This window comes from Odontesthes bonariensis, chromosome 10 (assembly GCF_027942865.1).
Source record: "Odontesthes bonariensis isolate fOdoBon6 chromosome 10, fOdoBon6.hap1, whole genome shotgun sequence".
Classification (NCBI taxonomy): domain Eukaryota; kingdom Metazoa; phylum Chordata; class Actinopteri; order Atheriniformes; family Atherinopsidae; genus Odontesthes; species Odontesthes bonariensis.
In genome coordinates this window covers 31935652-31959003 of record NC_134515.1, presented here as the reverse complement: position 1 = coordinate 31959003, position 23352 = coordinate 31935652, and the positions used below count along the sequence as shown (strand labels likewise).

General features: G+C 40.7%; 1 protein-coding gene across 4 annotated transcripts; it reads right to left on the bottom strand.

The window, feature by feature from the left end:
* Window positions 1-3178: 3178 nt before the first annotated feature.
* On the bottom strand, window positions 3179-19560 carry klhl21 (kelch-like family member 21). Of its 4 annotated transcripts, none has more exons than XM_075475280.1 (5): window positions 19435-19560; window positions 11225-12303; window positions 8290-8695; window positions 7263-7335; window positions 3179-6927 (listed from the first exon to the last, which is right to left on the bottom strand). In XM_075475280.1, exons 2-5 carry the CDS (start codon window positions 12249-12251, stop codon window positions 6598-6600), a joined length of 1836 nt encoding a protein of 611 aa, XP_075331395.1. In that variant the 5' UTR covers window positions 12252-12303; window positions 19435-19560; the 3' UTR covers window positions 3179-6597. The 4 variants fall into 4 exon arrangements, with proteins under 4 accessions (XP_075331395.1, XP_075331394.1, XP_075331397.1 ...); XM_075475279.1 differs by lacking the exon at window positions 19435-19560 and adding an exon at window positions 12917-13047; XM_075475282.1 differs by lacking the exon at window positions 19435-19560 and adding an exon at window positions 12792-12871.
* Between the last annotated feature and the right edge of the window lie 3792 nt (window positions 19561-23352).

The following is a 23352-nucleotide window of genomic DNA, read 5'->3' as shown; positions in this document are numbered from 1 at the left end:
TGTTGTTATTCGTGTGAGGTTGTATTTACCCAATTTTTAGGAGGATTAGGGTGTTTTTTTACGTCTTGATTCTTAAAACATAAGAATTAAGGGTGTTCGTTTTCTCTAATGTGACTGTAAGTGTCATTAATGCTGGGGACATTTCCTCCATCTGAAAGGGCCATTTCTGTACATGTCACTTTTCATCATTTGTTTGAAAAGTTTTGAAAAATGTCTTTTATCTAGAACTGTAAAACAACAAATAACTTTAGGAAAGGCTTGTTAAAAAAAAAAAAATTTAAACCACGTAAATGTGAAACCTCTGATTGATTGAACGAATCTCGACGGCTTTTCTAACAAAGTATGTAGCATCATAACAGCAGGACAGTTCAATTTCAATTCAATAAATTTTTATTTATATCGCGCCAAATACAACAAATGTCATCTCAAGGCACTTGAATAATAAAGTCCAATTCAAGCCAATTGGAATTCAATTCATTAGAATCATAATTATTTACAAAATAATCCAATTCATTTATATAGAGCCAATTCAAAAACAATTTCCTAGCTAAGCCAGTCTCCCGTCCTGAGCGTGCCTGAGGCGACTGTGGAGAGAAACGACTCCCTTTTAACAGGAAGAAACCTCTGGCAGAACCAGACTCAGGAAGGGCGGCCATCCGCCTCGACCAGCTGGGGTTTGAGAAGACAGAAATGGGGGGCACTGTAACACCATTCAAAGGATATCTGTTGAAACAGGGAGACACGAGTTAATGACCACAAAAATGTCACATGTACATAATATTATTTGAGAAATTAAACGGGGGGGAAAAAAGAGACCAAAGTGAGGAAAGGTGTGACAGATGAGGCCCCCCAGCAGTCTAGGCCTATAGCAGCTTAACTATGGGATGTTTCAGGATCACCTGAGCCATCCCCAACTATAAGCTTTATCAAAAAGGAAAGTTTTAAGCCTGGTCTCAAAAGTGGAAAGGGTGTCTGCTTCCCGGACATTTACTGGCAGCTTATTCCACAAGAGAGGGGCCTGATAACTGAAGGCTCTGCCTCCCATTCTACTTTTAGAAACTCTGGGAACCTCAAGTAAACCTGCAGTTTGGGAGCGAAGTGCTCTGTTAGGAAAATATCTTACAATGAGATCTTTAAGATATGCGGGAGCTCGGTCATTAAGAGCTTTATATGTAAGGAGAAGAATCTTAAATTCTATTCTGAATTTAACAGGGAGCCAATGAAGAGAAGCTAAAACTGGAGAAATATGATCTCTCCTGTTAGTTCTCGTCAGAACTCTGGCTGCAGCATTTTGGATCAGCTGAAGGCTTTTCAGAGAATATGTGGGACAGCCCAATAATAAAGAATTACAGTAGTCCAATCTTGAAGTAACAAATGCATGGACTAGTTTTTCTGCATCACTCTGAGACAAGATGTTCCTGATTTTAACAATATTACGAAGATGAAAGAAGGCAGTCCTAGAAACCTGTTTTATATGCGAGTCAAATGATAAATTCTGGTAAAAAATAACTCCAAGGTTCCTCACTGTAGAACTAGAAGCCAAGAAAATACCATCTAGAGTAACTATATAGCTAGACAATCTCTCCCTGAAACGCTCAGGTCCAAAGATAACGACTTCAGTTTTGTCTGAATTTAGAAGCAGACAGTTCTGAGTCATCCAGGTCTTTATGTCTTTAAGACATGCTTTTAGTCTGACCAACCTATTGGGTTCATCTGGTTTTATAGATAAGTACAGCTGAGTATCATCAGCATAGCAATGGAAAATTATGCCATGCTGTCTAATAATGTTACCTAATGGAAGCATGTATAAAGTGAAAAGAATCGGTCCAAGCACAGAACCCTGAGGAACTCCATGACTTACTCTGGTGTGTGAGGAAGATTCTTCATTTACAAGAACAAACTGAAATCTATCAGATAAATATGACTTAAAGCAGCCTAAAGCAGTTCCTTTAATCCCAATTACATGTTCAAGTCTCTTTAATAAGATACTGTGATCGACTGTATCAGCCTCATGTCTACTCTCTTATGGACAATTATCTGGTACAATGTGTTCGTCAGGATTTATTTCATCGTGAAACTGATACGTTCACCCCGAAATGTCTCTGAAACAAGAGACACATTTGTTTTGTTTTCCCCAAGTTTAATTATATATTCTCTGGTCAGTTAGAGATGAGTAGCACAAAATGATAAAACAGCATTTGGTAAATGCATGTACTCAGTGAGTTTTTGGATACACGTGGTGAGGATCTTTGCTGCAGACTTCTTCCTGTACCACTGAAGAGGGTATCAGTCAGACATTGTCACCATCTGAGAGTTGGTTTTCAGTCCATCTTCATTGTCCAGCTCCGACATGGGAAGATTCATCTTATGGGCTGAGAAGAAGTGACAGCAACACTCCCCTTACATACCCCATAGAACAGGTAGGGCCAAGTCTGCATGGGGCAGCATAACCTTCGCTCAGGTGAACTGTTCCAACATGAAATTTTTACACCTAGTTTACTACACCACACCACACTTCTGCCTCCACCAATCTTTCCACCAATTCTTTTGACATTTGCCAGAGAAGCCAGATGGTTGGTCTGAACCTGCTACTGGACTCTCAAAGGTTGGCCACAGCTCTACGAAATGGGAGCACTGCAGGAGGCGGCTTCCAGTTTAACAATTTTAGGTCCCTTACTCTTTTTTTATTTCCATTCACTTTTCTTGACTTTTACAATAAAATGTTGGACTGTCCATTTGTCACACCAAAATACTGCAGTGTCGGAAAACATTTTAATTCTCATTTAAATCTTATTGGTTCAGTTAGCTGAAGTTCTAAAGCTTTTGCTACACACTCAGTGTAAAGGTTATGTTGACTTGTATCGTCTTTATCTTGGGGGACATGATTAGCTATTCTCTGATGTTTCAGGGCAGTGAGGGATGATGTCATCGGCTGGCTGGCTGACACACTCCTGCTGTGTACATTAAGTGAGATACTGTCTATGTTTAACTCTTCCGGTGCTGCAGGTGGGTGTGTGCTAGAAATATAATAGACTGGTGTGGTTTAAGTTTTATTTGTTTTTTAGTTTTTTTTTTCTTTTTTTCAGTTCGTCAACTCTCAAGTTGACTAAACTTTGCCCTTCTGTTGCACTCATTTGTATTTTCCTTTTGAGACCGCATAGAACACATACACACAGAATTCTTTCTGCAGTTTAATTTATGGTAACCATACAGAAAACATTTGAACACTCAAAATAAGGTTAAGAATAAACTGTGTTTACAAAAGCGATTCAACATCACAAGCCTGTATGAAACTAAGAAAACAACGCTGCATACACAACGAAGAAACACCATTTATGTTAAAGCAAAAATAATTGGACAAAACTGAGATGCTTTTGCACTTCCAGTTGTGACTGCCACCTCATCAGCTAATGTCACTCCTCTACAGCTGATGGGCAAATACTTCACAAGCGACCATAGCACAAACGTATCCATAAATAAACACAGAAAACAGTTCAACAATCATGGGTACAGTTTTTAAAGGAATATTCTTCATGCATATTCAACTGATGGTTACAAAGTCTGATGAAGCCCAGTTTCAGGGCCAGGAGTGCAACAAGAAGATGCTGTGCAGCTTGATGATCACTAGAAACACTGCATGCAACCATCCTCAAACTGACGGCAGAACATTTCTCAGCACAGTTCACTTCAACCCCTTTTACTAAGCATTACCACTGTATGTCTATTTTGTGATTTAATGATTGTTGCCATTTTGTTGGAATGTAATTAGATTAATGTGGTTTCTGTCCAAATATCTGAAAATCACAAAGGGGTAGACATTTTTCAAGGGGTTCTCCACTGACAAATTGGTGGGTGTAACGTGTGATTGTCTTTTCTATGCGTTCTTCCTTGTCTAAACCTCACTCACCTACATATAACTTGAACCCCCAAATTTCCTTAAGGCCCCTTGACCTGCTAGCCTGAAGCCAAAAGGCAAAGCAACAGGTCTAAGTAAGCTTACTTCCTTCTTACCGGATCCATTTCACATTCTCACATGTGGTCTTAAGACTTGAGAGTCGCTGCCATTTCATCAGTAAACAGACTGGAGTTCCTCTCAGAGCTTTTAAATTGTGAATTGTCTATGCAAAAAAATAAAAAATAAAATATAAAAATCAAAAACAAACCATTGTAATCCACTGCGCATGCATCCATATTCTGTAGTAGACTGCCTCATTCACTGTGCAGGTGACTTTCGCAGAGAATTCCAACACAAGAGCTAAATGGAAAACAGCGCATGTAAAAACTCACCTTTGGGCCAATTTAACCCCTTACGCTTGAATTTATATAGCTGTATATAAAAAATGTAAATAACGGTAAATAATAATAATAATAATATTATTAATTTCACTTTTGCACAAAAAAATAAATAGAAATTTTGGTATGTTGCAAATTTGCGACAACAGGTATCCTGGTCAATTTGGAGTCAATTTGGTATGTTTGGTATGTTGCTTATTTGCAACACCAGGCATAATGGTAACAGTGAAAAAACAATGTTTTTTTTTTATTCACCCTTTTTTTTTTTTTTTTACATATTTATTTATATAAAGGTTCCTAGGTCCGTAGTGAATGGACTAACCGGCATTGGAGGAATAAAGATGCTATCTCAGCTGGTTGATTGAGTCAAACGGTTTGTAGCATATATGCGACAATTGGCGTTAAGGCGTGAAGTCTTTTTTTTTTAAGGCCTTTTCAGTGTGGAGTTGGATCGTTGCTGCCCCTTGTGGCCACTGAAGGAAATGCCATGTACTTCTTTTTTTTTTTTAACATATATTTTCTTCAATTCATTGGATCATGTGAAGTACTAATGAGTAGCCGGTGTCCTGCACTATATGGTGGTCAAGATGTCCTCAATTTGGAGAATAAGAAACTAATCTTTACATGGGAACTAAAATAAAAGCCTCTGTGAAAAAGGAGTGCAAGTCAAGCATATGTTTCACCAACTAAAACAACTCAATCCTCAAATAATTCATAGCTGTTTGAGTGAGCAGTTTATTGTAGCTTGTTATACCTCGTCACTTCTGCATCAAACAGCTGCTTACTTTGTTATTACCTGCAGAACACGGCCCACCATCCTCTCAGACATGGTTCCAGCTGCCACACTGTGTGGCAATACGTGCTATGTTATTCAGAGCCAGTGCAGTCACTGTTCTGGTGCAGACTGCAGAAGTGATGCAGTGTGAAAAGTCACAATACATCCTTTGCTCAAACCGCTATGAAATTTCCGACTTATTTAACATGACAAAATCATTGCTCTTCTTGTGGACTCATTCTGAGCAGTTTTAAGCTTAGCTCCAATAATCAGGAAACCTTCCGATTCTTCAAACTCTGACTGGTGTCTACAGCAGAAACACTTCCCCAAGTACCATTTTAAAAAATCTAAAAGCTCTATTAAATAAGACTTTCTTAACATTTTTTCCCACAGGTCACTTGTGGTGCTACAACAAGATCGACTGTCTTGTGCCCCCCCGATGCATTTTTCCTTCTAAGCAGAGATGACTGTAAACAGGACATCTTCAACTGCAAACAGGGTCACTTCTTTTATTTATTTTTTATTATGAATTTGTAATCCATATTCGTAAACCGTCCAAGTAAAGGCAGTTTCTGTTTTATCACAATGTCAATGGGGACAGTAGGAGCCTGCCAACAGTGAAACGCAGCCAGAATTTAGAAGTTATTGTGTTCCATCTCTGAACGACCAAAGTGTCTGTGGCACTTTTCTGCTCTTCAGCTGAACAGGGGCAGCAATGAACCCAGCCCCATCTGGCATATCGTAACGAAGGGAAAAGACCCAGAGCTGCATGCCAGGGGAGTGGGCTGTTATCAGGCAATATTATAAATAAGTCTAATAATTCCATTCTCAATTGACATTTTGGCCTATAACGTCTCACTCCTTTCAAACGCCCAAAATGTCTCCTTAATATAACTTTCACTATTTCTTTAGGATGTAACCCAATTCCATTCTAGTTTCTGTAACTATTACTGCTAGCTGCCCTCTGAAAAATATCAATCCAAGGTTCCATTATAAACTTTTAAATTATCATTTGAATCTCCGTTTTAGTCATAAGGAGCCCTCTCAAGTAATCCAAGACAATCCCCTTGACGTCATTGCGATGCTCTAAACATACATGAATAAACTTGATGAGTCTATAAACACTCAGAATTGTTCTTAATGACTGCACATAATGACAGGAGAAATTGCCAGTGAGAAGTGAAGCAAGTCCACGTGCAAATTAATGTTTAAGCGGGTTTCAACATTCATTTGTGTGGAACAGAGGGAGGGGCTCGTGCATGTGAGCCAGCTTCATAATGACTTCTTTTTTTTTAAGTGTAGCTGCTGTAAGAGAAACTTCCCCCTGAAGGAGAGAAAAATATCTTCTGTCTGTCTGTAGTTCGGAGTAATTTTCACTACATGACAGCTTTGTAGTCAAGCGAATTACAAAGAGCTCAGACTGGGGTGTACGTCTGTTCTGCGTTAGCTCTGTGATGAGGTAAATTCCCAGAAAACTGAGCGAGAGAGAACACACCGAGTAATCGTGACCAGTATCTCCTGGTCCAGACTCAGTGTGCCGGGTTCACATCCTGGTTCTGGTTAAGATTGTTGTTGAGATTTTGGAGCGCTTGGTGTCGCCGGTGCCGGTGCAGGTGAATGGCGTTGGATTCGGGGACGTCGGTGGGTTCGAATGCGCTGGACACCAGCGGCATGAACTGACGGAATATGCTGACGCTGCCGTGCCAGAAGGTCGGCTGAGGGAGCCGCCCAGCGAGAGTCCAGGAGCGGGTGGTCGGGTCGTAGGCCTCCACCACGTCCGACAGCTCAAACGTGTTGTCGTAACCGCCAGACACGTACAACTTACCGCCCAGGGCTGCAACGCTGCCTCCAACGTGGACCTGAAAAAAGTACATTTAACTCTTGTTTATTATTCAAATTCCAACACTAACGAAAGGAGAGAAAAAAAAAAAAAAAAAAAAAAAAAAAAAACTTAATCAGAGATAGAGTTTAACAAGTAAAATGAGACAGTAAAATATAAATAGAGTAAAAATCACTGGTTGCTACACATTTTTTCCCTCTCCATTCTAATTGAGGAACAAATACTATTATTGGTTTCTATATGTGCATAATTTCTGCAGTACTGATAACAGCATTTCTTATTTTCATTTGTGTGTTCATTGACGCTTTGTTTTGTTGTGTGCCACCTCACAAACATCTGATGTGAAATACAAACCTGGGTCATGGGGCTAATTTTGTCCCACTCGTTCTTTTGGGGATCATAAACATCAACCTCGGCTGAATCATCCCTGTAAATAGAAAGAGACTGAAGTCAAGTCAGTGCCGTAACAGCCGCTGATGCACATGTATTCGTCCCACTTCGGGGATGAAACGTTTCTTGCTGGTCAATCTTCTTCTTAATATTCAAGCACTTTACATGGAAAGACATCTCGAACCAACCTTCAACGTACAATGTGAGAAATTTATGAAGCAAATTAAGAAATGGTATTCTGTTTAGAATATAAACTGCCTGAAAATAAACATCCCGTAAGAGCAAGAGCGGAATGCTTGATGAAACCAAGAGCTGCTGAGTGAACTCTTAGGAACTCTTAGGAGAAAAGACGATGAGCATTAGGGCACACGTGTGGTCAAACAAGGGAGCAGCTGTTTATGTAATGGTACGGTCCAAAGATGCTTCTACTAAGTGTTTACCACCTGTGGAAATAGTAATCAGAGTCTTCACCGAAATCAGCACAACAATGTCTATAAACAGTACAAGCAGACGTCACACATGAGAAAGCTAAATCAGGAACAGAACGGATGCATTCTGAGCTAAAACTACTTTCTGATACGTACATTTGGATACACTTTTTCCACTTGATGCCTCAATTCTTTGTTTCTTTCATAAAATACAGGAGTGGTTTGCCTATTTGGGTCCCAGGCTATGCTTAAGAGGAAAGTGTTTTCTGCCTGTTCAGCGTTCCAATGGCAAAACATTAGAAACGTCAAGCTGAATCTTCCAATGTTTTCTATTTCATCAGCTTATCGTAATATTCTAATCTGATCATATCTATGTCAAATCTTAATAACTACAGCTGTCAGAAAATATTCCTTTTTAAATCATTAATTCTTAGAGACTACGGTTTTAAAGAAAATAAACAGTCATTTGGAGCCAAATGTCCTCCCAAGTACACCCTAAATAAGGCAAAACATACAGATTTAGTTCACATCAGGTAAGAGACTCAAACCAGCCCTCTGCTCACCGGACAAAGTAAATGAGGCCGTTGAGAGTCACAGTTTTCGGAGTGAATGACCACGGAGGCAGCTGTCCACAGTTGACCATTGTCCAGCGGTTGGTGTCTGCGTCGTAGCTCTGGATGACCATGGTGTCCTCGCCAGTGAGAGAGCCGATGGCGTACAGGCGTCCGCTGCACGCGGTGGTGGAGCAGTTGTCCATGGGATGCAGCATGGCGGGCAAGGACTCCCAGCAGTCCAACGCGTGATCGTAGCGCTCGGTGCTGTCCAACGCCACCACATACAGCTGGCTTTTCAGCACGCACGAACTGTGGTATTCACGGGCCTTCAACATGGGCGAAACCTCTGTCCACTCGTTCACACTGGACTTGTAGCGCCACACGCCGTCATAGAGTCGAGAGCCATCCGAGCCACCTGGAGGAAACGGACATATTTCCTTGCTGTTAATCAACGAGTTCAGAGACCTGGCAGAAGACTACAGTCATCTGAATCCAGGCTGTCCTCACTAATGCAGGGTTAAATGTGGTTATTGGGAGTAAAGCCATGACCACAGAGCAGATTTACCTTGTGCACCGTTTCAGTAACCGATTCTGTAGCCATTCTCTACACCTTTTCTCAGAGACACAGAGCTGTGGTCAAAGGGGAGGCAACATACCAGAATGACAGTTACCTACTAAGGCAGAGATACTCATTGCGCGGCTCGCGGCCACATGCAGCTCCTCAAGCTCTAATTGGCGGCTCGCACTTGCATAGTAGCTTATAACAATATGGTAACAATAACAATACATTTTTTCAAATAACATACAGCGAATACTAGCCTCGAAATCTCAACGCCCCTAGCGACCGCAAATTGAATTTGCTCTTTTTTGCTGTAGGGGTCTGGCTTGCTAGGCTAAGCGAATACTGCACAGTATTAAGTATTTTAATTAAGTTTGCGTTTTTGTATTATTAAGTATTTTTATTACGTATTAATTAAGGCTTAATGGAGTTTCCTAAAGGGGGAACTGTTAAACCTGGCAACGCAGCCCGCTTAACCCACCCTCACACTTGTCCGCAGTGCACGCTAGCTCCTTTAGCCAGCGTGAGATGCAGGCACAATGGATCAGTTTTTAATTAAAAAAGGGCAAAAACCAGCACAAAAACCATGCTCATCCTGAATGTCTCACTATGATTACAACAACAAACTACAAATACAACATGAAGAAAGTCAAAGACATGCATGCCAGCTTCCGCTCATCCCAGTATTAAGGTAAATGTGGTCTTAATTGAAAATGTATTGGCTGTGTTGTTTCTTTTTTTGTGGGATGTTTTATATGTAGAAATGCATATTTGCTAAAGGGGACTTAGTATATTGTCGTAAAAGTGGCTCTTTCCTTGATTTTTCTTTGCCAATGTGACTCTTGTGAAAACAATAGTGAGTATCACTGTCGTAAGGCAACACCTTCCACCTGTCCACTTGGTGGTCACAGTAATATTCTACATAAAGTACAGTATTTTATTAGACTAATAGAGTATCTCGGTTGTAACTGAGCTGTGGGGGACTGAACGAGAAACAGGAGACACAAGCCAAAGAGCAGGTTAATGACATGCAGTAAAGGTTGAGCACAACACGACCATGTGCCACAAACCTTTACCAACTCAAAATGTGGATTATGTAAATAACATTAATTTTCACTTTACATTACAGTAAACACTGATGATTTAATCACTCTTCCTTAGGTTTCCCTGGCTGACTAACAAGATTATAAATAAAACAATTGGCCTGATGTTATTTATTAAAGCTTTTAAGTAACATGACCAGATTTATAACCAATCATAAGAACAAATACAAACAAATTACAGTTTGTTTACATGTTCCAGACAGCCTGCGATGCAGATATATTTCCTTCTCCCGACGGCCCTTAAAAACCTTAGTGTTTATACTGAAAAAATGAACTCACTCTCACAGCAAATACATAACTCTAGCAGCTTAAATATCAATTCAAAGAATCAAGTGTTACACAAACTAAATCTGCCTGCCGACATGATGCAATCATATGCTGCTGTTATTTCTGTCACCGAGGCAGTGAGCTAACACCACTAATTTTATGGCCCACCATCAGCATCAGCATAAGGAGTCACAAGTCCTGAGTGAAAGTCTGACGCGATCTCTAATTGGCAACACCGTTTCCACCGATAATAGCGATGATGATGGCGATGATGACGGAGATAACACCACTGCTGTCCTGGCAGCACACCGTGTCCTTCCTTGTTCACTCACAGTCAGTAGCCAAGGAGCCTGTATCTTTTTTTATACGCAGTCGCTGCCAGCCGTTTCACAGGAAGAAGGAGCAGAAATGGCAATCTGCGCACTGCAGGTTTCACACAAAGGTGAACGTAAACACGGCTAACGTAACCGCTGAATCCCGTCAGTCAAGTGGGAAACCGGAGGAGGCTGAACTCTACCTTTACAAAATATAGAAGAATGTGAACAGATACTTTTCCTTTGTGTCTAATTTATGAATAGAATCCAATAGTCTGAACAGAACCAAATGATTCCTAACTACTTAACTTATACAAAAACTAAAGCACCCGAAAGATTAGGGTAGATTAGGTTGAATAAGGCAGGAAAAATGTGTCACTTTTACGGGGTTCTCAGTGTTTTAGCCCCTGACCACTGTGGTGAAAATGGAATGGGGCTGACGAAAGGACCCCCGAAAAAACTGGTTCCTGTGATAAAAATACAGCTCAAGAATTTTTAGTAAGATGTGAAGCACTTTGAATTGTTTTGTACATGAAATGTGCTATACAAATAAATTTGATTTGATTTGATAAGACCTTTACATTTATTTTGACTCATTTGTTGTTGTTTTTTTTTTTTTTCGGGGGGGGGGGGGCCCAATACAGCTTCATGCTAAAAGAAAGAAAGAAAAAAAAAAAAAAGGCTTTCTTTAAATGACTTACCTGTGACATACATGTCGTTTCCGAGGGCAGCTATACTGTAACCTCCTCCCAGGTGATCAGGGAATTCAGCCAGGTAGCGCCACTGTCCGCTCTGAGGGTTGTAACAGTCCACTGTGACCAGCTCGTCACAGTCCTGATCGCAGCCTCCAACCACCACCAGGATTTCTGCCAGTCCCGTGGAAGGCCGCGGCCGCATGCGGTGGCAGGGCCTGTCGTGGCGGTCGTACTCGCAGGACTGGAAGCTACGGGCTTCGTTCACCATGCGGAGGCAAGTGGGCGAAAGGTAGACGAGTGGGTCGCTCTCCACGTGGGCCAAGAGAAAGAATCTCCTGACGAATGGAAGTCGGACCTGCTGGAGGAGCTCAGGCCAGTAGTGCAGTCGACGCTGAAGATCAGTCTTCACCCAGCGCACCGCGATTTGATAAGCCGTCTCCTCCTTGTCCACGCAAAGCTCATCATCTGACACAAACTCAAGGAGGCGCTTCCATGGCAACCGTTCAAATTCTTTCCCTCTAGCAAGCTCCATTATGTTTTTCAGGACAAAGCGGCGTGCACTGGTTGCTAGCTCTCTGCAAGCATAGGCCTCTGCAAAGTCCTGGATCTCTAAGCAGTTGGAAACATCCAGTCGCTGCTCCAGAAAAGCACAGCAGGCGTCTTTGACCGAGGGGAACTGGAACAAATCGGCCGTCTTCAGCAGCAGGTCCACGTTTTCCTGAGTGACGGTGACCCGTCCAGTGTAGCAGAAGTCCACCAGTAGGCCTAAAAGCTCAGCTGACACCTCGTGTAAAACCACTCGGTCCATGGCGCTCTCCCTCAGGGTCCCTGCAAACATAGCCCGGAAGTAGGTGCTGGCGGCAGCCAACACCGTGCGGTGGCAGTGGAACTCGCGGCCCTCGGCACACAAAGTCACATCGAAAAACTTCCGTTCGGCACGCAGCTCATGGATTCCCCGCAGCAGGTTGAAGGCGTGGGCCGTATCAAAAAAAGGAAGCGTGGACGGCTGCGTCTGCAGGACGGGCTTCTCCATCTCTCCTCTCTGTGGGCGTTTCCTGTGGTCGGGTTCAGAATGCTGTTTTCATCTGAAAGAGATAAACATCAAAAAATGTATATTAAAATCAAAAGCCAAATGATTCCGTTGGTCTATAACTTATTTGGTCCATAGAATACAAAATATAGAATTATGCTATTATTATGCTTTTTTTTTGCTTTTTTTAAATGATCCAGTCTGATTTCCTTCAGTTGTTTGTTTTCAACAAAACAGCCAAACATACGAGTTTTCAGTCACATTAACCAAAGGAAAGGAGACTTAGTCTCACAACCACCAGTCTGGAAGTTAAAAAAAACAAAAAAACTTGCCACAGATTCACTTTCAGTGAACTGACAAGCCCCATCTTTTACAGCTTGGATGCCACGGTCAAACATTATTCGATGCCTCGTTTTCCGTCCTGCTATGAATGTTCTGAAATGTTCAACATCCAAAGATCAATAACAAATGTGAACATCTTATTTTTCAACAATCCCAGTGCCAAATGAAATACCCACAGTCAAACACAATCAAATTAATTACCTTCAGATGACTTGAGTGATAAGTCAAACCAAACAGCAAAGCAGCTAAGCCATGTAACAAATCACTGACTCCAACAAATACACAACTTGAAATAAAAAAAAAGCCTGTGTTGTTTTTCCTCCTACCTGACGAGCTCCTCCGGGCACGTTTAACAAGCAAAGTGACGGAGTACAACAGTCGAGAATATACGACGGTGAAGCTCAGCACGACTGTGGTGAATCTGACCAACTCCGTAGCTGTGTTTAAGAAAGAGAGCTCGCTTGTGGTCTGGAGCTATAAATACACCAGCAGTGTCCATTTCCAGACAGGGGTGGGGGATGGATTTTGGGGAGAACACCTAACATGCTGTGAGCGCCCCCCCCTCCACCAACAACCCAAAACCACTCATATGCCCACTCATGTGTGGTGAGTAAGTTCTGAATCACCAGAACAAAGCACCCGAGAGGAACAGATCCACATCCTTATGGATGTGGATCATAGGATGCAAACACCTACTTCTCAAGTGTAAAAAAACCAAACCTACTTTATAATAACTGATTCTTCGAACAACATTAAAAAAAAAAAAAAAAAAAAAAAAAAAAACGTTTTAGGATGATGGTGTGGACACAAACTAAAAATATCTAAACAACTCCCAGGCTCGACATCAAAAGTGCTTGATTACGAAAATATTTCATCTTGACATCTTACTGGGAAAAAAAGAAAGAAAAAGGAGTCTTGTTACTCGCTCTTGGTTAGAAGCATGTGTCCCCCCCAAGCTTCTTCCTAGGACAGGATCATTTATTCTCAAAATACACAGGTATCTGCTTACAGTGATTTGTTTAAAGGTTGTTATAAAGCCCCTGATCCTCTGGCCAAAGGACAGCATGCATTCCACACCAGAGTTCAACAACGCAGCAGACCAAATAGCTGCTACTCTCCCGAAGGACACACAGAGCCTCACAGTGCAGACCTGCGCTGACCCCCCCCCCCGAAAAAAAACCCCCACCTCTCTTTAAATTCTGAATCCTTTTATGCCCTTAAAAGATTTTTTGCGACTTCAAAGAAATCGGACAGGCTGAGAACCAGTGCTGCTGTAATCGTCAGCTTCTCGTGCAGCATAAAATGATCAAACAGGCATGATTTTGTTGTGGACATCGCTTCATGGTCTCTGTAAACACTGACAGAAACCACAAACGACAGCCACAAATGCAAGGTAAAGCTCTACTGCAAAAACCAGATAGGAAAGAAGACCCCAAAATACTGCTACCTCCTCACGACAAAGCTCACTCATGATGGACTGAGATGAAGTGGAAAACCCATTTGTGGTCTGACAGATTAAAAATTTTAAATTATTTTTTTTATAAGTTGTGGATTTAGCTTTAATCAGTACACACCTCCAAAAGCCAGCATCTGCGATGGTGTGGGACCATTAGTGTGCACGGCATGGGCAACGTGCACATATCTGAGGATTGTATTCAAGTATTGAGCTATTTTTAGAAACGCATGCTGCCCTCCAGACAATGCCGTTTTCAGGGAAGGATTTGCTTATTTTCAGGAAGACGATGTCAAACCACATTCTGCACGAGGTACAACAGCACAGTTCTGTGGGCACCGAGTCCTGGTGTTAAACTGGCCGGCATGCAGTCCAGAGGGTCACTCACCCGCACAGTATTGAACAGCTTAAATCCTATGAGCCATATGCTCCGCGCATACACACACACATATATATATATATATATATAAATATATCACCTTATTAACCGTATCTAGAGAGTTTAAAAAACACTTTCCAATGTGTTTCTTATTCCCTCACACTCTTAGTTGATATTTGCAGCCGTTTATTCTACAATCACATACCAAACGAGCATATCGTGGGTAATGTGGGGTTCAGTGTCTTGGCCAAGGACACTTTCAGCTTGTGGAGCAGGACCCGGGTCGTGCGTTACTCCCTTGCTAAGCATGAAGCCGGAAAGCATGAAGTATGAAACCGGAAAGGGCAAGAAAAAAAGAAAAAAAACATTACTTTCAAAGCAAGCGTTTTCCTCAGATCCAAAACAGTTGCAGAGCGTCATTTAAAAAAAATAATTCAATAACAAGACGTGTTGCAACACCTTTTACAAGGTGAGCAAAATCTTAAAAGAATAAACTTATCAGGTTTGAAATTTAATATCTCGTCTTTGGTCGTTAACTACAGGGATGAGCTCATTTGCAAATGACGGCATTCTGCGTTTGAAACTTTTCAACTTTTTCTGAAGCAGGGTTGTACAAATGAACGGCTAAGAGACTCATACTCTCAAAAGGGGGAGGAAGAAGGCGAGGGGGAGGGAAAACAATCTCACTGCTGTGTCAGAGGAGCACAGAGAGGCCAGTGTAGCAGCAGAGATATGACGGCACCACGCACCTACACACACAGGCTATATGGGCGGAAGGAACTCAATTCCCCCTTTCTTCATGTAGCATAACAGTATTAGCCTGTCTGCCCCTGACGGTGAACTCATGACCTGCAAATCCTGCCAGCGGGAAAGCAAAAAGGTGCCGCACCGTTCGTCTGGGGACCGAACGCACTGTGGTTCTTTCTTGAAATGGTTGATGAAAGGGCCAAACGTTCAGAGCTACAGTAAATATAGTCTGATAGTACTTTTGACATTTAATTAACCTGCTGCATTCAATCAGAGTTCAAACATCTTCACGCAGGTTCAACAGCAGCCCTGTGAGGCCCTGCTGCACCGCTCTGCTTGCAGCAAAATGTGCCAACACCAACATGTGGAGCAGATAGCGCACTTTCACCATATTCCCCGTCTGATTTCAGGCTGGCTGGACCCAAACACTTGCAAATCAACATCAAACACAGAGTAAAAATTAATCAGTTTTGCAGATAATCCATCTATCCATCAAAACCAAGAACGTCAACTTTGGCACGATGATAAAAGTCAGGGTATCATACGCAATTCATTGAAACACTGCATAGACATTACAGCCCCGACGGGGGTGTTAAAGTGGCCGTGCAATGTCTATTTCTTCCAATGACACTGTTGCCTCTTACTGGTGCATCTGTGCAATTACCACCAAACTTCACACCTTTTAATGCCACGTTAAATGTAATTGTAAAAAAGAATATTACAGAACAGCCGCTGCTTACTGTTGTATTTTCTGATTCGTTTGTAAAAATCAGTGACGGCAAATTACTGTGTAGCCTAACCAGTACTGTTTGATAGGGGAAACAAACATTAATGAGAGCATTGTTCCAGGGGCTGTTAGTATCAAAATATAAGAGCACACAATGGTTTGGCTCCTTTCTAAGAACTACGCTTGACAGTGGACAAAGACATCCCTCTACACATGGGAAGTGGAACACCCATGTTTTCATATCGGGTCCTTATAGGTTGAATCACCTCCTAATGCCACTTCAACTAATTAAAAAAATAAAGTGCCTCTGGTTACTAAACAGTCTTCTGGTATCATACAAATTAAACCAGAGAGAAATGAACTGCAGTATATCCCACTTCAAAGAGAGCAGAAGCTGGCATCTGGTTTTGTACACAGCCCCTGTAAACTGCACAGAGAAACCAATTTAATATGTCAGCTCGGTTTCATTAAAATTAGGTCTACCCTCCTGCTGTTAGAAAGACGCCTTATTTGTGTTACCATTACAACATTTTACAAATGACTTTCTGATCAGGGAAATTTGCCAGGCAGATCTGACAACAGAGCTCAGTGCTGTGCTGGCTCTCTTTGCATGTACTCAGCCGGTAACCCGTCATAGCCAGTTAAACCAAAAACCAGCAGATTCTGATCGCCAACTCAAGACGACACATAAAACTTCAAAAGGCAGATCTGAAGAACAATCCTTGTTTAACTTCAGGCAAGCAACCCTTTACTTCTCCTGTATGGTCATCCAAAGGCATCCACACAGTTAATGACATTTGCGACAATGGCATACTGCGCACGTTCCAAGACCTCCAACACCAATATGATCTCCCAGGCTCATCCTATTTCCTTTATCTCCAGCTCACATCTTCGATGAAGGCGTATGGAGTGCCTTGGCAACCATTATGTTCACATCCCCTATCTAATCTTGTCTGTCCTAGTAGCCTTTCGAGAGGCCTGGTAGCAAAACTGTACAACCTTCTGATAAGGAACTCCATGAAACCTCTTTCTGTTGTGTCAATATGGGATAGGGAACTTAAGGCAATGGGTGTTGATCCAGACTGGGAGAAGATATGGGACAATCTACCACTAACATCTAAGTGCCTGGCACATCAATTAATTCATTATAAGATGATCCACAAGGCATATACAACACCATACATACGTTTCAAAATGAATATCTCTCAAAATCCACAATGCATGCTTTGCCAGAACGCCACAGGTACCTTCCTCCATATGTTTTGGGAATGTCCCATTATAAGTATATTTTGGAAATATGTTATTAAGATGCTATCCAAGTTTCTTGACATTACTCTTGTGTTAGACCCCTGTTTTTGTTTATTAAATGATGACTCCACACTTGAGCTCTCTCTACGTGAAAAACGTCTGGTGTTTGCTGGCTTCACAGCTGCCAAAAAGTCAATATTCCAGCTGTGGTTCAAACCTGATATTAATGCAAAATGTTACTGGATCAGATCCTTACTGGACATTGCATCATTGGAGGAGACCACAGCTCGACTGAACAACGCCAGTTTATCTACAGTAAATGCATGGAAAGTACTTTGCTCAAGAATTAAGGACGTTCTAACCAGTTGAAGTCTATTGGTATGATGTCCCTGCTAGTTTTTTTTTTTTTTTCCTCCCTTTCATTTGATCTGCCTTTGTTTTGTTTTGTTTTTTTGTTTATTCTTGTGTGCACTATTAAGCCATATCTTGCTTGTACGCATTCTTCTAACAGTGCAAATAAAAAATTATAATCAAAAAAAAAGGCAGATCTGAACAGCTCCGTGAAGCACAATCCACCTTCACAACAATATTCTACTTCTATGGAGGTGTCCAACATCTCGGTAAGATCCAAAAGAAAATGAACGGCTTAGTCTAAAGTGCAAAAGTATCATTCAAACACTTCAAAGCTATATTCTTTTTTTTTTTTTTGGCTTGTGTTCAGTTTGGGCTACTCTGAACAACAAAGTAATTCATGCTGAACAGAAAATATATTGAAAAAGGAAAGGTTTTACTGTAGACATCCAGCCATTAACATGTTTATTCGATATAGTATTGACGTGTGGTCGCACTAAGCACCTGACAGGCTACGAACCACACAAAGACAGCTGCTCTGAATCCCCACTCCTTCACAGACGAGCCTGTCCTGCCCTTAAAAAGGCAAACACGCCACACTCACCTCATTCCCTACTAAGGAAGGCCAGTGCAAGGCTACCAGAAGCAACACTCAGATAAGAAAGTATGAGGGTGAATATATTACCGGTATGTTGATGCAGCAGCTTCTCATCTAAATGGTGCGCTAGCTTTTGTAGAGCTGATTGTGCACTCATACGATGGGACCATTTTCAGCACAAATAAGTGATCTCGTGAACTATGTTTATGAATGATTCTGCTCGGAGACCGTTAGTTGTTCCATAGAACATATTTCCCACACACAAATGATTTTACTGCCAGTTCACAGTTAATAAGCAGGAACGTAAAACGAAGAGATCAACAGTTCCTTTTAATTTCAGGCCACAGTGTGGCAGCGGCACGTTTACTTGATACGAAAGAAAAAATGAATCATTGGCTTCCTGTTAAATTCAGAATAGAATTTAAGATTCTTCTCCTCACATGTGAATTTCTTAATGACCGAGCTCCATCATGTCTTAAAGATCTCATTGTAAGACATTTTTCCTAACAGAGCACTTCGCTCCCAAACTGCAGGTTTACTTGTGGTTCCCAGAGTTTCTAAAAGTAGAATGGGAGGCAGAGCCTTCAGTCATCAGGCCCCTCTCTTGTGGAATAAGCTGCCAGTAAATGACCAGGCTTAAAACTTTCCTTTTTGATAAAGCTTATAGTTGGGGATGGCTCAGGTGATCCTGAAACATCCCATAGTTAAGCTGCTATAGGCCTAGACTGCCAGATTTCCAGATATGATGTACTGTTAAAGTCTTAACTCCCCAATAATTACAAGGCCCCAAACACTAGTCAACATGTGTGAGCAGAGAGGCTTTTAGTCTTCAGTTACTTTGAAAAAACATCAAATGTGTCACTGCTCCTCCACTTAGGTCGTGATAATATTCAAATATAAGCTAATAATGCCTTTATGCAGCACTAGGCCAAAAGTTCCACAAATGTGTCAGTAACAGTAAACACGTAAACAAACAAACACAAACAACACGCGCACACACGATGTGACAAAAAAAAAAAAAATAGTTCGCAACTTCTGTACAGCTTCTTCGTCTCATATTGCCTGCTAAAATGCATTGAATGATTCTTTTATTTTTAATCAGTCTTGAATTTATTTTAACGTGTGAACTACGCTAAAATATACAGCGGCGTGAAGCTCAAGCTCTAAATTGACATGTTTGTAATTGCAAGCAAACATTAAAGTAGAGTCACATTCATTCCGAGCACTGAACGTTATTTTTCCATTTAGACATAACGTTTCATCAGCTAATGTCCAACTGTCCCCCGCCTGAAGCGAACAACAACGCTCAAAATCAGGCCAACTCGGTGTTGGACAACTTACCGAAGTGCGTCCTCATGGGATGGTGACCACTTTAAAGAGTATACAGCGTGAAGATGTTCCAAATGGAGCCGGAGTGAAAGTTTGACGCCGCGGCTGCTCGGGCCTCTTCAGCGCCATGACAGCCTGTACTGTACCAAATGCTGCCTTCGAGTGCCCGCGGAAATATGATCATCAGACTAACTTGCGAGGACCCAGTAAATATTTTTTAAACTACTTATTAAAATAGCATTTCTTTCGTATTCACAAAATATATGTAGAATACGTTGTACAAGTGCTATTATACTATGCATTTTATATACTTTATATATTGTATGTATTGTGTTTTACTATTGTTTTTCTTGACTTTTCACCAAACTAAAGACAAAGCCTATGATAAATGGGTACCCAAATTAGGGTTTAGTTAGGACTGGCGTGTAAATTTTTTAATGATTTTTTTCTCAGTAAAAAAGGAAAAGCTTTGAATGAGTCTAAACACAGAATTCAAAACTTGTTTTTCACGGCCTAATAACAAAATCACATGCCCTTGGCAGTGTTTCCATGAACTCACTTCCAAATAGGTCCTCTGTTGCTACTCTGTCTTTGTTTCACTCTGCCTGTGCTGAGGTTTTTTCTCCTCTTCTCCCCTAATGTGGTATTTCTTCTGTCATTCTACCCTTATCTTATTAATGCTTCACTAGGAGGAAAACTTAGTCATATTCAAATGGTCTATTAAGACCTATTATCACTATAAACCTTAATATTTCTTCTCAGATGAAAGTTTTTTATCCAAGTTCCCTTTAATTTATGGACCATTGAACAGCTTTTTAAATGCTTCCTCTTAGAGGAAAGCTTATCCGTGTTTCTGATCTTATTAATACTTCACTAGGAGGAAAACTTAGTCATATTCAAATGGTCTGTTAAGACCTATTACCACTGTATCAACCTTAATATTTCCTCTCAGATGAAAGTCTTTTAAAGATTTGTTATCATTCGTTATATCAACCGTTCTGTTATTAGCTATATTTTTAAATGCTTCCTCTTAGAGGAAAGTTTATCCATGTTTGTTAGCTTTTCTTAGTTTACTCAAATTACCTGTTATACCAATCCTACTATTAGCTAAATTTACTTTTGCTCTGTTCTGTATTTCTGTGTTTGATTTTTCCTGATTGTTGTTTTTGTGTTGTAAAGCACTTTGGATCGCCTTGTTGCTGAAAAGTGCTATATAAATAAATTTCACTTCACTTCACGTTAACTCCTATTTTCTTTTGTTATTTTTTTTCTTTCCTTCCATAACCTTTTGGGGACTTTTACTGTGAGCCGAGAGAAGTATCAGGAATTTTTTTGAAAGACATCTAATTACACAAACTCAAAAGATATGGTGGTGGATTTTGAAGCTCAATGGGGAGGAGTGTCCTACTAGTTTTAAGGTTAGCAACAAATACCAGCTGCCAACTGGATTTCAAGGATTTTCATCTATTTTTATGTCAATGCTGCATAATGTCTGTTGAGCCATATATTTCTTTAACTCTCAAAATTCACGATCTTCTTCACAACAAAAAATGGTTTCTCTTACAGTAAAATTCATGGCCTCCCTCCCACGATTGAAATGATGTTTCATCAGGTACAGCAGCGTTAGAAGCATCTGTACAACTTGATTTGGGTTTAGACTGGTTCTGACCCGTGGCACTCACTGAGCTAACAACAACTATAACGTCATCAAAATCATCAACTTGTATTTTAGACCCAATACCAACCAAACTGTTAAAGGAGATATCCGATCTATAAACTTTAGTTTGTTTCAGGCATGAATTTCCATTACTACAAGCATGATATACTATACTCATCCACGAAGGCAGACGAAACCTACCACTTGGTTAGACTATAAGCATGTCTAAAAGATATAAAGGTGCAATGAGCGCCTCTCCTCTCTCTGCATTCTTTACCCTCCATTGACAGTACATATACAACATCATTTCGTTATTTAATATCATGTGTTTCTCTTTTTTCTTTCTCAGCAGGTATTCCTGGCCTAGTGTTATGTCGTTTAATGATTTCTCTTTCCTGTTCTCTCAACCCCCAACCGGCTGAGACAAATGGCCTCAGATGGTTATGCTGGAGGTTTCTTCCTGTTAAGAAGGCAGTTTTCCTCTCTGCTGTTCATGCATGTCTCGTGCACGCTCAGGGCTTGGTTGGCTTGCAGCGCAAAGCTTTGTGATTTGATCTTCTAGGGCTTTTATGTGTTTTTTTTTTCTTTTTTCTCAGGGATATCCTTAAAGTGAGTGCAAAGGAATAAAGCTACCAAATTAAACCAAAGTTTAATTTCAAATGCCATATTTTGTGTGGAAAAACAACTGTTTACAGGTGGGTTAGGTAAGTCTTAAAGGCTTTCCTTATCATTGGCATTGGGCTATATGTTAGGCTTTAATGTCTCTTCTTCAGTTATGTGTACTGTCGGATCCTGAACCATTAAAAGGAAAAAGCAAATTTGCTTTTTTTAGTATTGTGCAACAGTCTTGAGCCACCCTCGTTTCTTCATATTTAGTTTTCAATGAGCCAGACTTTCATTACAATACATTTATTAGTGGACACTTTATTTAAAGTCACTTACAAGCGAGAAACACATGGTGAGTAACGTGGGGTTCAGTATGCTGTCCAATAATACTTCAAACTACTTCGTTTCAGCAACAGCAATAGCTCTCTTGGCTTTCTCAAGGTGTTTCATAGAGTTTCTTTGAATGCTGGCTGATTTTACACACATTACACACAGTCCAGTCCAGAAACATTCTCAGAAGAATGTGTTGTTATTTCTTTTGTTTATTGAGCCACTTGACACTGACCTATGAACCATTAAATTATAAAATGCATCTGACTCAAGGGTTGAACAAGGGTTGTGTATTTAAGAATTTTAAATACTAGTATTTTTAAAGAACAAAGTGATCCCCAAACAGAGGTTATCTGGGAAAAAAAAACCTGGAATATCTTGGCCATGTGTGCAGTATGTCCTCAAAGAATTTGATAGAATTTGACAAGTGGAGGCCTAAAGAAGTGACCGGTCAAAATGAATAGTATCTGAAAGTGATGTCCTTGAAAAATAGCAGCAACAAATTGACACAGGACCTGAGAGCTCTGTCGAACCCTTTAGTTGATCCATCTGCTGTTCACCAAAGCCTCATCAGAAATGGTTTCCGCAGAAGGGTGGCTGTCAAGAAGCCATTCTTAAGGAAAAGACACAGGGAGAATAGGCTGAGATAAAAGTGGACTGTGAATCAAAGGCAGCACGCCTTAAGAAGTGACGAATCCTCCCCAGAGCCAGGATCTCAACATTAGTGAAGCAGTGTGGGATCATCTTGACAGAGAACTGAACAAAAGACAGCCAACATCCAAAGAAGAGCTTTGGATGTCCTTTAAGAAACCTGGAGAACTATCCCTGTAGATTACCTAAAGAGAATACAAAAAAAGCTTGTTTGAGAGGGTTCAGGCTGTGTTGAAGAATAAAGGTGGTCTAACCAAATAATGACTTTTAAATTTGTTAGAATTGTACTTTCTCAACTCTGTTTTTGCCCTTTGTACTGTATTTCAGTTAATGGTTTGACATGTTCCAGTGAAACAATGCATCTATTCCCTGGCAATATATATATATAATAAGTTGTGGCTAAAGACTTCTATACATTAATATTTATATCAAATGAATGAGCGTGTACTACGCAACAACACGGCAGCTCTGAGCTAACAGTGCAATAGTACACGTTCGTTCATTCATTCGTCTTAAAGGATTGGTGAAATAAAGACAGATAATGCCTTATTTAGAGGCTGTATTGTCTATGCCCTGTTCTCTCCGGTTATATGGATATACGCGGATCTCGAGTGATCTAAATACCAAACCATTACAAACCGACTTATACCAAACTGTTATTGGTGAGTAGATGAATGTATTTTATG